At 44.7% G+C, this 12,197-nt stretch overlaps 1 protein-coding gene across 11 annotated transcripts in view; it reads left to right on the forward strand.

Annotated features, from left to right (window-relative positions):
- Positions 1-12,197, forward strand: part of LOC133613275 (cyclic AMP receptor 4) — a 250,254-nt gene that overhangs the window by 133,167 nt on the left and 104,890 nt on the right. For all 11 annotated transcript variants that reach the window (XR_012050792.1, XR_012050793.1, XR_012050791.1 and 8 more), the window contains one exon: positions 3,988-4,070. Coding sequence is in view for 8 of the 11 variants with exons in the window: in XM_072914551.1 (XP_072770652.1) it covers positions 3,988-4,070 (83 nt within the window). In the remaining 3 variants the exon portion in view is untranslated. The remainder of the gene's footprint in view (positions 1-3,987; positions 4,071-12,197) is intronic.

The following is a 12,197-nucleotide window of genomic DNA, read 5'->3' on the forward strand; positions in this document are numbered from 1 at the left end:
CCAGCATGTGTCATTAACGACAGGACTGCTGCGCCCCGCCTGGCATAATTGCGCTTTCGTTCCCCCTTTTGCTTCAGGGGTCTGCGCTTTGATTAAAACCACGAGGCTCTTTAGCCGCACTACTCCTCCTTTCTTTTGCTTCCTGTCTGTAAGCGCGGCGAAATTCCTCAAATGCTTGTAAGTACACCTCAGTTCAAATGTGATATCCTGGCTCGGCTGTGTCGTTTCTGGAAGCTTCCCCCCCCCCCCCCCCCGCTGGAGGCTCACTGGTGCTGACATTCCCGCAATGTCCTCCATCACGTTGGATCCGTCAGCCTTGTGGTTTGCCCTTTCAGTCGGCCGATGAGACATTCCTGCTGGGGCGTGCACGTAAGCGTGTGCACGTAAGCGGACGCACGCTCGCGATGATGTCACGGCTCCACGCTAACAGGCCTAAGCTTTGTGTTGGGGCCCCTCGGGGGTCGTGCCGTGGCGTTCCCCGCCGAGCACGCATATGTTTCTCGGCGGAAACTTGGCGTTGAAATACTTCCCACCGGCACACACGCCAGTGAGGAGATAAAACGCCACCGCGGCGGGGATCTTGTGATTTTCCTTTGGATTGTTTTGCAAAGCCCGCGTCGGGAGCTCGCGAGCAGCCCCCCCTCCCATGCAGGGTCTTCCTGGTGACTAATTAATTTCCAGCATGTGGGAGGAGAGGCCAAGAGCTCGTGAGCCTTCTTCCTGCCACTGGCTGCGTGTTTGCAAGGAGGAGGAGGAGGAGGGAGGCTTCGCTCTGGCTGCGCCTCAGCCTGCGGGGAAGAAATGGAGGGAAGGGGGGGGTGCGAGGGGGGGTGAGGTTTTGACGAGCAGAGCGCAGAAAATCGATCCGGGGGCCTCGCTTCTCAGCCTCTTTCCGGACGCGAGAGTCCTCCTCTCCCGGGAATTAGATAACAGCTTGTAAAAGCCCTCCACCGCCAGGCGCTGCGCTGCGCTCCCCTCCTCCACTCAGCCGCCATCGCAGCCCCTCCTCCTTCCCTTCCCGCCCTGCTCGCTTGTCCACCACATATTGAATTCATCCCTTTCCAATTACGTATTGGCTTTCGCTTTAATTGGACGCCCCCTTTTCCCCCATAACGGTGTGGATATTGCATATTATCAGCACGTTAATATTTTATTAGATTTTAATTGGCCTTTGTTGTTTGCCTCAGCGCACCACTGCCGCCGCCTGTGTGCCATTGTGTGTGTTTGTGTTTGGAAAATACAAAACAATCGCTCCTTTCACGCTGCCCTCAAAAGAGAGCAGTCTTTTTTCCTGTCGCGCTGTTGTTCTGCTGGCCTGGCAATTTTCCTGCTGCGGAGGGAGCCGGAACCGAGGCAGGAGGGGTGAGCAAATAAATATGTGAAAAGCCCCTTTCACACTGCAGATGAAAGCTGGTGATTTCTCACCGAGCACCGATATGAACCAACGTATTTGATGACAGGACAGCCTGTGTGAAAGGGATTCGGGGAAAGCCGGGACGGGGTCTTGAAGTTTAACACTCGTTTCTCTCACTCTGCTGTGTGGAAAGTAATTGTTGCTGTGGACAAGTGTCCATCTTGACAAGACATGTGTTGTGCGGCTTTTCTGATTTCTGTGTAAAAAGCACCATCGGACAAATACAGTACATTCTGGAGAGGCTGTTAGGGCTCCGATCCAGCAACTTTGCTGTGTAACAATGCATTTTTTCCCCATGTTTCTGGGCAGTATGAAATTCTGGTCCATCCATCCAATCCATTTTCTACCGCTTATTCCCTTTGGGGTCGCGGGGGGCGCTGGAGCCTATCTCAGCTACAATCGGGCGGAAGGCGGGGTACACCCTGGACAAGTCGCCACCTCATCGCAGGGCCAACCCAGATAGACAGACAACATTCACACTCACATCCACACACTAGGGCCAATTTAGTGTTGCCAATCAACTTATCCCCAGGTGCATGTCTTTGGAAGTGGGAGGAAGCCGGAGTACCCGGAGGGAACCCACGCAGTCACGGGGAGAACATGCAAACTCCACACAGAAAGATCCCGAGCCCGGGATTGAACCCAAGACTACTCAGGACCTTCGTATTGTGAGGCAGATGCACTAACCCCTCTTCCACCGTGAAGCCCGAAAGCCGGAAATTCTGGTTGACTCGTGAATTAGACGACTTCTGTGGTAGTTTCAGTGGTCAGATGTTGCCTGTGTGAAAAGAAATTGTAGAAAGGTGGGGCAGGGATGTGAAGTGAAGTGAAGTGAATTATATTTATATAGCACTTTTCTCTAGTGACTCAAAGCGCTTTACATAGTAAAACCCAATATCTAAGTTAAATTTAAAGCAGTGTGGGTGGCACTGGGAGCAGGTGGGTAAAATGCCTTGCCCAAGGACACAACGGCAGTAACTAGGATGGCGGATGCGGGGATCGAACCTGCGGGGATCGAACCTGCAACCCTCAAGTTGATGACACGGCCACTCTACCAACCGAGCTATACCGCCCCATGTGCATTTCAAGACTCCAAACTCACTTCACCTTGACTGTTGAAAACAATTGTCACTGTCAGACAATTATTATCTGTTGTCGTCATGCGTGTAATTACTTGATTGTAGGATTGTGTGCGATGGTCTGAATAATATGGGTTCTGTGGAAAAGGCACCAGCGGACAAATACATTCTGGATATACTGTTAGGGCTCTGATCCAGCAACTTTGCCACGTAAAAAGCCTTTTCCCCATCTTCCTGGGCAGTAGGAAATCCTGGTTGTCTAATGAATTTGACGACTTCTGAGATAGTAACAGAGGTGGGATGTTGCCTGTATGAAAGGAACTTGTAGAAAACTGGAGCAGGGATGTGAAATTCTAAACCCAAAACTCACTTCTTCTGCACTGTTGTATTGAAAACAATTATCGCTGTCAGACAAGTATTATCTGTCGTCATGCATGTAAAAATTTGGTTGCAGGATTGTGTGCAATGGTGTTAATAATCTGGGTTCTGTGTAAAAGGCACTAGTGGATAAATTACATGCTGGAGCTAATTTTATAGACCTCTGGTGCAACATCTTTGCTGTGTGAAAAGCCTTTTCCCATGTTACTGGGCTGTATGAAATCATGGTGGACCCATGAATGTGATGCCTTCTGGGTTAGGATCAAAGGTGGGATGTTGCCTGTGTGAAAGGAATTTGTAAAACACTTGGACAGGAGATGTAAAATACAAGAGTCTCACTTCTCCTGCCCTATTGTGTTGAAAACAATTGTCGTTGTCAGAAAAGTATTATCTTTTGTCACTAGGATGGTGTATTGCGGTGTGAATAATGTGGGTTCTGTGTAAAAGTCAAAGGCTAATAAATATGTTATGCCATCACTAGACTTTACTGATATGGCAATGTTTCTGGATCTTGGTGTGACAAGCTACTTCACACTTTCGAGAATCGAAATTTGATTGCATAGGAGGTTTTATGAGAGGCAGGACACTGCGGATGTGTGAAAGGGTATTTCGTCTTGGAAGTTTAACACCTGACACTCTCTTCTGCCGCCTTGTGTTGAAAGCCAATGTCACTCTCTGAACAGTATTTACACGCCATACTGGATGATTATCCAAGTGTGTGATGCCTTTTCGCTGCGTGAAAGCACACCTTCTCTAGGTGTTCTGTGTAAAAGGCACAAGAGAATAAATACGTCTGTCAATTTTCTGGCTATCTGTGTAAAAAGCTTCTTTTCCATGACCTATGGAAGTCAGAAACACAACATGAAGCGTCTACTACCAAATGTGGTAGTAAGAGAGGTGTTTCGTGCACTCTATTTAAACGGATAATGTTGCTTTCCAACAAATATTTTCTATATGAAATTGAGGGCAGGCATGTTCCATGGTGTTTTGTGTAAAAAGGCAGCGGTCAGATCGACTGTTTTACGGCTCCAATGCCGCAATTTAGCGACATCTTTGTGTGAAAGAGTAGCTGTCGTCCCTCCTTCGCCGCCATAAACCATCTGTGCTCCTTCGCAGGTGTCCCTGGCCGAGGAGATCAAGCCGCTGAAGTGGTATCCGTCTGTTTACCTGCTGGTGTCTATCTTCCCGCTCATCAACAGGTAGGACATAAACACTGCACACGTGTGACTTATATATTCTATTTGCATGTTGGCTTATCTTTTTGCCTCCTCCTCCTCTTACTCTCGCTTATCGGGACTCTTAGACGCGCCGCTCTCACTGTTAGCGGCCTGCCTTGCATATTTGTGTGTGTGTGTGTGTGTGTGTGTGTGTGTGTGTGTGTGTGTGTGTGTGTGTGTGTCTGTCTGCTGCGTGGAGCATTTTATTGGCTTTTTTAAAGTCGGGGCTTTGTCAGGCGAGGGTTGGCGGCGAGGAGGCGGGTGGTCCAGTAAATGATAACCTCGGCCCTGTTATTACTTCTTCGCCCCCCATGCCCCCCCTTACCACTTCTAACCCTCATGTCCTCTATACTCCATCTTTTCGCCCGCCATCGACCCCCCCGCCCCCCCACACTCCACACCTCCCTGCTCTCATTCCATGTAGAGCGGGTGTGATTGACAGGTCAGGGTTACTAAGTGATTAGCTGCGGCGGCTCAGCTTGTCGCCACGGCGATGTCGGCAGAGACACAGGTCAATTACAGGGTCAACGTCTCTCAAAGGCTTGCCTCCAACGCCGCTTCTCCCCGCCCCCCCACAACCCTTCCTGCCCTTCTCCTCCCACTCCTTAACCTCTCCATCCATTCCAATCCCGCGCGTTCTGTCCTCGCCGCCCCCCGCGCGAGCTGTCAGATGAATGAGATGACAAACTGCATCCTGTGGAAAACCCAAATTGCCCAACCCTCTCCTTCAACGCCGCCTTTCTCTCCCTTTTTCCCTTCTGAAACGTCACTTTCCCTTCTCTCCCTCAAAATTGTGCATTTTGAGCGTGTCTTGCCTGTGTGAAAAGCACCGACATGACTTGTATGTAACAGAGGCAGGAGAGCAGCTGTGTGAAATGCATACCTGCCAACTACTCCGGTTTTCCCGTAATTAGTACGGTTTTCATCAACCTATTCCGGGTTACGGTTGCAGTGATAAAAAAATACGGTTTTTCATTCATTTAAAAAATATATTTTTTTTAAAGTTTTATGCACGAAATCGCGTAACAACAATGACAATCGACACTGCTTCCCGTAACTTCCTATCGAGCCATTCCGAATGCCATGCGCGAGGCTATTTATAGCACCGCTGCCAAGCACGAGGCACCAGTTGCCATTGTTTCCAAACGAGCGAACGATCATGGAATCAGCCGGAGAAAAATGGCAAACGAGTCTTAAACCGAAAAGAAAACTGCAGTCATTCCGTGAAGAATATTCAAAAGCCTATCCGGGAATAATTATCCGTTCCAAAAAGGGTGAAAACTACGCGAATTGCACCTTGTGCAGACAAGATTTTTCGATCGGACACGGAGGAATTAGCGATGTAAAAGACCACGTTGGGACAAAAAAAAACACAAGTCTAATGCCGTTGCTAAATTTGGATTTTAGCCACAAAAAGGTAATGACACCAATGTTATCTATTGGAATTGTTTAGTACTGTTATACTGTTAAAAGTGTTTATACTATTTATGCTTTCAAGTCCAAGTTGAAGAAATCTTGTTAAATGTTGACAGCATAACTACCAAAATACAGAAGTATGTCCTTAATATTTTTGCAGTGCTATTTCTGTTGAAAAGTTCAAATGATTACATTAGAGATGTGATGTGCCACTTTTCAAGTGTCTGATGGCTTCAATTAATTTTCATGAATTTTTCATATTTTGAATTCTTTTGAAAGGCTTACAAAAAAACTACATTTGAATTGTAATTCCATGCTATTGACAGGACTATTAATTTTAATGAAGTTAGCTTACCATGTTTACAGTATGATAATTGTGATAGAAATGTGAATTTTAGGCACAGAATATTTTTTACAATCGAACAAGGCAGTAGATTATACAAGCTTGGAGAGAAAGTTAATTTTTATTTTAATGGAATTGTTTAGTACTGTTTTACCATTTGTTTACTGTAAAAAGTGTTTATACTGTTTATACTTTCAATGAACAAATTGAAGTCTTGTGAAAGGTTGACAGGATAACTGGCATTAACTGTCAAAATAATTTCAAACTATTGAAGTTAGCTTACAGAATAAACATGTCAATCAACCCATATGATTTTTGCTGTAATATTTTTGTTTTGAAAAGTCACTGTGACTGATAGAAAAGTGATGGTTTTAGCAACATTTTAACCTGTCTGAATGCAATCAATCATTTTGCGTCGGGGGGCGAAGGAACCCCCCACCAGGACTTTGTCCTGGACCTACCGGGGCCTGCGGCCCCTGGACCCTGGCTACTAGGTTTTTCTGATTTCAAAAGTTGGCAGGTATGGAAATGTCACCATGCACTGTAAGTTGTATGTGAAGTGCACGACGGGAACAAGACCTGCCGTGTTGTGTTGAAACAAATGTTGCTTTTATTCATCACGCTGGTGTCACCCATCTTAAAAATGTCTCAGTTGCCACAATAATGTATTTAAGGCATCTAGCTTTGATGCTGGAATTTAGACTTGCAGTTAAAAATGCTTTTAGTAAGCCCAACTGGGAACACGTTGTTTTGTGTCTCTGTAGCTTCAACGCTAATGAGCTGTGTTTGAGTGTGTGTGTCAAAGCGCTATTGTGTACTTTATTCACTTTTTACATGCACACTGTAACTCTGCACTTGTCCAATGTCATGGACGCCACATATCACAAAAAACAATGTAACATCAAGGAGTAAGGCAGGAGGACGTTAGCAACTAGCATAGCTACTATATGTGTGCTACAGTGCTATGCTTGGCATTTTCAAAACAACATTATACTAGGTCAGCCTATTCGCTGAAGATAAAGAAGGTTATAAAACGTTTTAGTTGCTTCTGCCACCGCCGTCGTGATCCTTTCAAAGATCTGCGTCTAGATCTTTTGCAATTGTTCGCCTAATTGACGACTATTTGGCTTAATAGCCTGCTTCGTCGCCGGTGAACAGTCAGTACATGTCCAGGCACTAAATTAGTCCGACTCTAAATATGCATTATACAATCCATGGAAACACCTTCATCTAATCGGTTTTGGTCTTTGAAAAGTAGGACTAGCCACCTGGACTATGCGATTGAAAAGCAGACCTGATGAGTGAGTGTGTGCCGCCAGAGGAGAGCCTTCACTTCGCACATGATCCAGTCTCAACGCGGAGGCAGGTACTTTTCAATAAAAACATAGGCAATAACTGGAATGCAAAGGAGACTGTTTTATTGGCTTCACATATTAAAAGAACGTAACATTTTGAAGTGCATCAATGGGAGAAAAAAAGAAACCAAGATTTATTTAAAGGGGAACATTATCACAATTTCAGAAGGGTTAAAACCATTAAAAATCAGTTCCCAGTGGCTTATTATATTTTTCGAAGTTGTTTTCAAAATTTTACTCATCACGCAATGTCCCTAAAAAAAGCTTCAAAGTGCCTGATTTTAACCACCCGTCCATTTTCCTGTGACGTCACATAGTGAAGCCAACACAAACAAACATGGCGCATAGAACAGCAAGCTATAGTGACATTAGCTCGGATTCAGACTCTGATTTCAGCGGCTTAAGCGATTCAACAGATTACGCATGTATTGAAACGGATGGTTGTAGTGTGGAGGCAGGTAGCCAAAACCAAATTGAAGAAGAAACTGAAGCTATTGAGCCATATCGGTTTGAACCGTACGCAAGCGAAACCCACGAAAACGACACGACAGCCAGCGACACGGGAGAAAGCGAGGACGAATTGGGCGATCGCCTTCTAACCAACGATTGGTATGTGTTTGTTTGGCATTAAAGGAAACTAACAACTATGAACTAGGTTTACAGCATATGAAATACATTTGGCAACAACATGCACTTTGAGAGTGCAGACAGCCCAATTTTCATCAATTAATATATTCTGTAGACATACCCTCATGTCAGCAGGCCAGGGATATCCTAAGCTAGGGTCGATATTCTTCTCTTGATCATCTTCGGGACGGTGTGAGCCAAGACATCCAGGGGGTTTAGCTCGCTCGTCTGCGGGAACAAACTGCCGCCATTGCTTGCCGTGCTACCGAGGTCCTTTGTCCCTGAATTGCTCACACACTCCGGCAGATTCAATGGGGGTCTGGCGGCAGATTTCTTTGACTTTATGGTTGGAAATGCATCTGCTTTGAGTGTCGCAGGATATCCACACATTCTTGCCATCTCTGTCGTAGCATAGCTTTCGTGGGTAAAGTGTGCGGAACAAACGTCCAATTTCTTGCCACTTTGGCATCTTTGGGCCACTGGTGCAACTTGAATCCATCCCTGTTGGTGTTGTTACACCCTCCGACAACACACCGGCGAGGCATGATGTCTCCAAGGTACGGAAAACAGTCGAAAAAACGGAAAATAACAGAGCTGATTTGACTCGGTGTTTGAGAAAATGGCGGATTGCTTCTGAGAGCGAATATTAGAAAGGCGTTTAATTCGCCAAAATTCACCCATTTAGAGTTTGGAAATCGGTTAAAAAAATATATGGTCTTTTTTCTGCAACATCAAGGTATATATTGACGCTTACATAGGTCGGGTGATAATGTTCCCCTTTAAGAAAGTAGCGAAGGAAATGTAGAATGTCTGCTTCATTTGGACTCCCGAAAGAGACAATGAAGCAGGTATATTACAACACAAAGAATCAAGTTATAAGTTGAAGTCCCAACAATGGTCACACATAAAGCGTACACAAACCTCTCCACGTTGCATTTGTGCACTCCAGACTGATTAGAAAAACTCTGTGTTCATCACAACTGGCAAGCTTTTACCCAACAATAGCAACTCTCATCTGAAACAGTATCGGCCGGCGCACAAACCGTCTCTTCGGATTTAAAACTCCTTTCGTCAATCCACAGATCTTATTGAATGAACTTCAAGACATTCAAAAGTTTTGTTTCTATGATTTTACTGTCTGAAAATTCCTTCCAAACAACTTTCTCCCGCCAGTCTTTCTTTGGTCCTGCATCCACTCAATCAATCAGTCAATTCCTTTATTGTCGTTGTCATAACGACACTCAAGTCATACATGTCAACGAGATTTTTTTTTAGCTTTCGCTAGCGGCATAGAAACTGCATTGACCATAGTTTACATTTAGCATTGTCAAGAAGATCAGGATAAGATGGGGTGGAGGTGTGAACAGTCACATGTCTGGAGACATCCGAGACATTCTTGGTCGTAGCGCAATCTAAGATCATTTCTCCATGCTGTCTACTATTGAACATCAACATAGCCTTTAAGAGACGTAATCTGTGCCAATTTTACAGCGGACATCAGGTCCAACAGAGCTAGGCTGTTGACGCAGATGCCTTGTTTTGGTGTGACGTCATAGGTCAACCGGAAAAGCGATACATTTAACTGCGCTACAAGGAAATAAGCGCACGGCTTATGACCAATAGTTGCATTAGAGAGTGTGCATGGATACTGGGACTTCACAAGTAGCAGTGAAAAAAAATGTTTTTAATTATTTGAGAAATCAGACTAATTCAGTGCTACGAAGGCGACTAAAGAGTAATGGAGAGTGTTTTCGGGGGTTATTTATTTTTTGGAAGTAAAAATATCTGTATTACAGATGAGACCAAACCAATCAGAGTGTGCTGTTCAGTATCGTGGCCACTGATTGGTTCAGCCGAGGCCAGCATTACTATATTGGATTGTTATTTCATGTCGAGGCGACTCCAATAATGTTGAAAAACAGTATTTCAATTGTTTAAAGCTCTAGCTTGGAAGTCTTTGATTTATAATCAACAATTCCTGCATTGCAGGCATTCATTTACCACGGTGAGACTCGGAAACAATCAGCAGCGATGAACGAGGGTTTATTGTAATCAGTTTGTCACAACAGTCACTTTTACAGCAAATGGCTCCCTGATGGTTGGTTTGATTGTTTATTTAGAAGTTGAGAGTAGAAGTAAAAACCAGCCTGTACAGCTTTGACGTGTGTAGCTAACTGGCTGATAGTTGGCTTTATTTTAGGATGTGTAGCAAAGCCTCTTTTTTTATTTTATTTTAACAAAGCCGTTTATTGTGAAGTGTCCCCCAGAGCAAGCTCATCTAACTAAAAATGGGTCAGAAGCGTTATGAGTAGAGATGACCGATAATATCGGGCTGCCGATATTATCGGCCGATAAATGCTAATATAATATCGGAAATGATCGGTATCGGTTTCAAAAAGTAAAATGTATGACTTTTTAAAAGGCCGCTGTGTACACGGACGTAGGGAGAATAAACCTTAAAGGCACTGCCTTGGCGTGCCGGCCCAGTCACATAATATCTACGGCTTTTCACACACACACAAGTGAATGCAAGGCATGCTTGGTCAACAGCCATACAGGTCACACTGAGGGTGGCCGTATAAACAACTTTAACACTGTTGCAAATATGCGCCACACTGTGAAACCACACCAAACAAGAATGACAAACACAACCGTAACACAACATAAACACAACAGAACAAATACCCAGAACCCCTTGCAGCACTAAATCGTCCGGGACGCTACAATATACACCCCCCGCTACCCTCCACCCACCACCACCACCCCGCCCAACTCAACCTCCTCACGCTCTCTCAGGAAGAGCATGTCCCAAATTCCAAGCTGCTGTTTTGAGGCATGTTAAAAAAAATAATGCACTTTGTGACTTCAATAATAAATATGGCAGTGCCATGTTGCCATTTTTTTCCCATAACTTGAGTTGATTTATTTAGGAAAACCTTGTCACATTGTTTAATGCATCCAGCGGGACATCACAACAAAATTAGGCATAATAATGTGTTCATTCCACCACTGTATATATCCATATCGCTTGATATCGGAATCGGTAATTAAGAGTTGGACAATATCGGAATATCGGATTTCGGCAAAAAAAGCCATTATCGGACATCTCTAGTTATGACGTTCTCGAAGAAGGACGTTTCTCCTTCATCATATCTTGATACCGTATTTTCCGCACCATAAGCCGCCCTGGGTTATAAGCCGCGCCTTCAATGAACGGCATATTTCAAAACTTTGTCCACCTATAAGCCGCCCCGTGTTATAAGCCGCATCTAACTGCGCTAAAGGAATGTCAAAAAAACAGTCAGATAGGTCAGTCAAACTTTAATAATATATTAAAAACCAGCGTGATGTGGGCGCGCATGGAGTCGTATATCAACATGGACGGAGCTGCGTGAAAAAAGCCACCCGGCCTCTTCGCGTAAACTTACCTTAACCACTCGCTCATCTTTTCTTCATCCATCCATCCCTTCGAGTTAGCTTTTATGATGACGCCGGCTGGAAAGGTCTCTTTTGGCAAGGTCTTCCTTTTGAATATCACCATGGGTGGAAGTTTCTGGCCATTAGCATGGCAAGCTAGAACCACAGTGAAGGATGACTTCTCATTCCCTGTGGTGCGAATATTCACCGTACGTGCTCCCGTTGTATCCACAGTGCGGTTCACAGGAATATCAAAAGTCAGTGTTGATAATGTTCTCTGGCCGGATCTTTTTTTCAGCTATCTTGTTTTTACAATATGCACGGAAAGTAGCCAGCTTTTCTTGAAAGTCTTTAGGCAGTTGCTGTGAAATAGTAGTCCGTGTGCGGATGGAGAGATTGTGTCTTTTCATGAACCGGATCCCTGTCGCTTAGTAGGAGCCATTTTGTGGTCTTTACAGATGTAAACACACAAAGGAAATGAAACGTAATATTTGCGCGCTTCTTCTTCTTCTACGCGGGCGGGTGGTTGCTTACAGTAGAAGAAGAAGCGCTTCCTGTTCTATGGGGGCGGGTGCTTACCTTGGCGGTTGCTTGCGTAGAAGAAGAAGCACTTCTTCCTCTTCGGGGAAAACAGATGGCGGCTGTTTACCGTAGTTGCGAGACCGAAACTTTATGAAAATGAATCTTAATATTAATCCATATATAAAGCGCACCGGGTTATACGGCGCACTGTCAGCTTTTGAGAAAATTTGTGGTTTTTAGGTGCGCCTTATAGTGCGGAAAATACGGTACTTCAAAAGCGAGCGTGTCAGGGCCCTTTCTCTCAAAGGTGGAGCAAATAAGATGATATATATATATATTTATTTTTTATTTTTTTTAAATCTGTTGCTCCTAAACAGGCTCCCGGGACACATATTACTGTTAGAACATCATTAAAAAGTCCATTTCCCA

This window comes from Nerophis lumbriciformis, linkage group LG13, assembly GCF_033978685.3.
Source record: "Nerophis lumbriciformis linkage group LG13, RoL_Nlum_v2.1, whole genome shotgun sequence".
Classification (NCBI taxonomy): Eukaryota; Metazoa; Chordata; class Actinopteri; order Syngnathiformes; family Syngnathidae; genus Nerophis; species Nerophis lumbriciformis.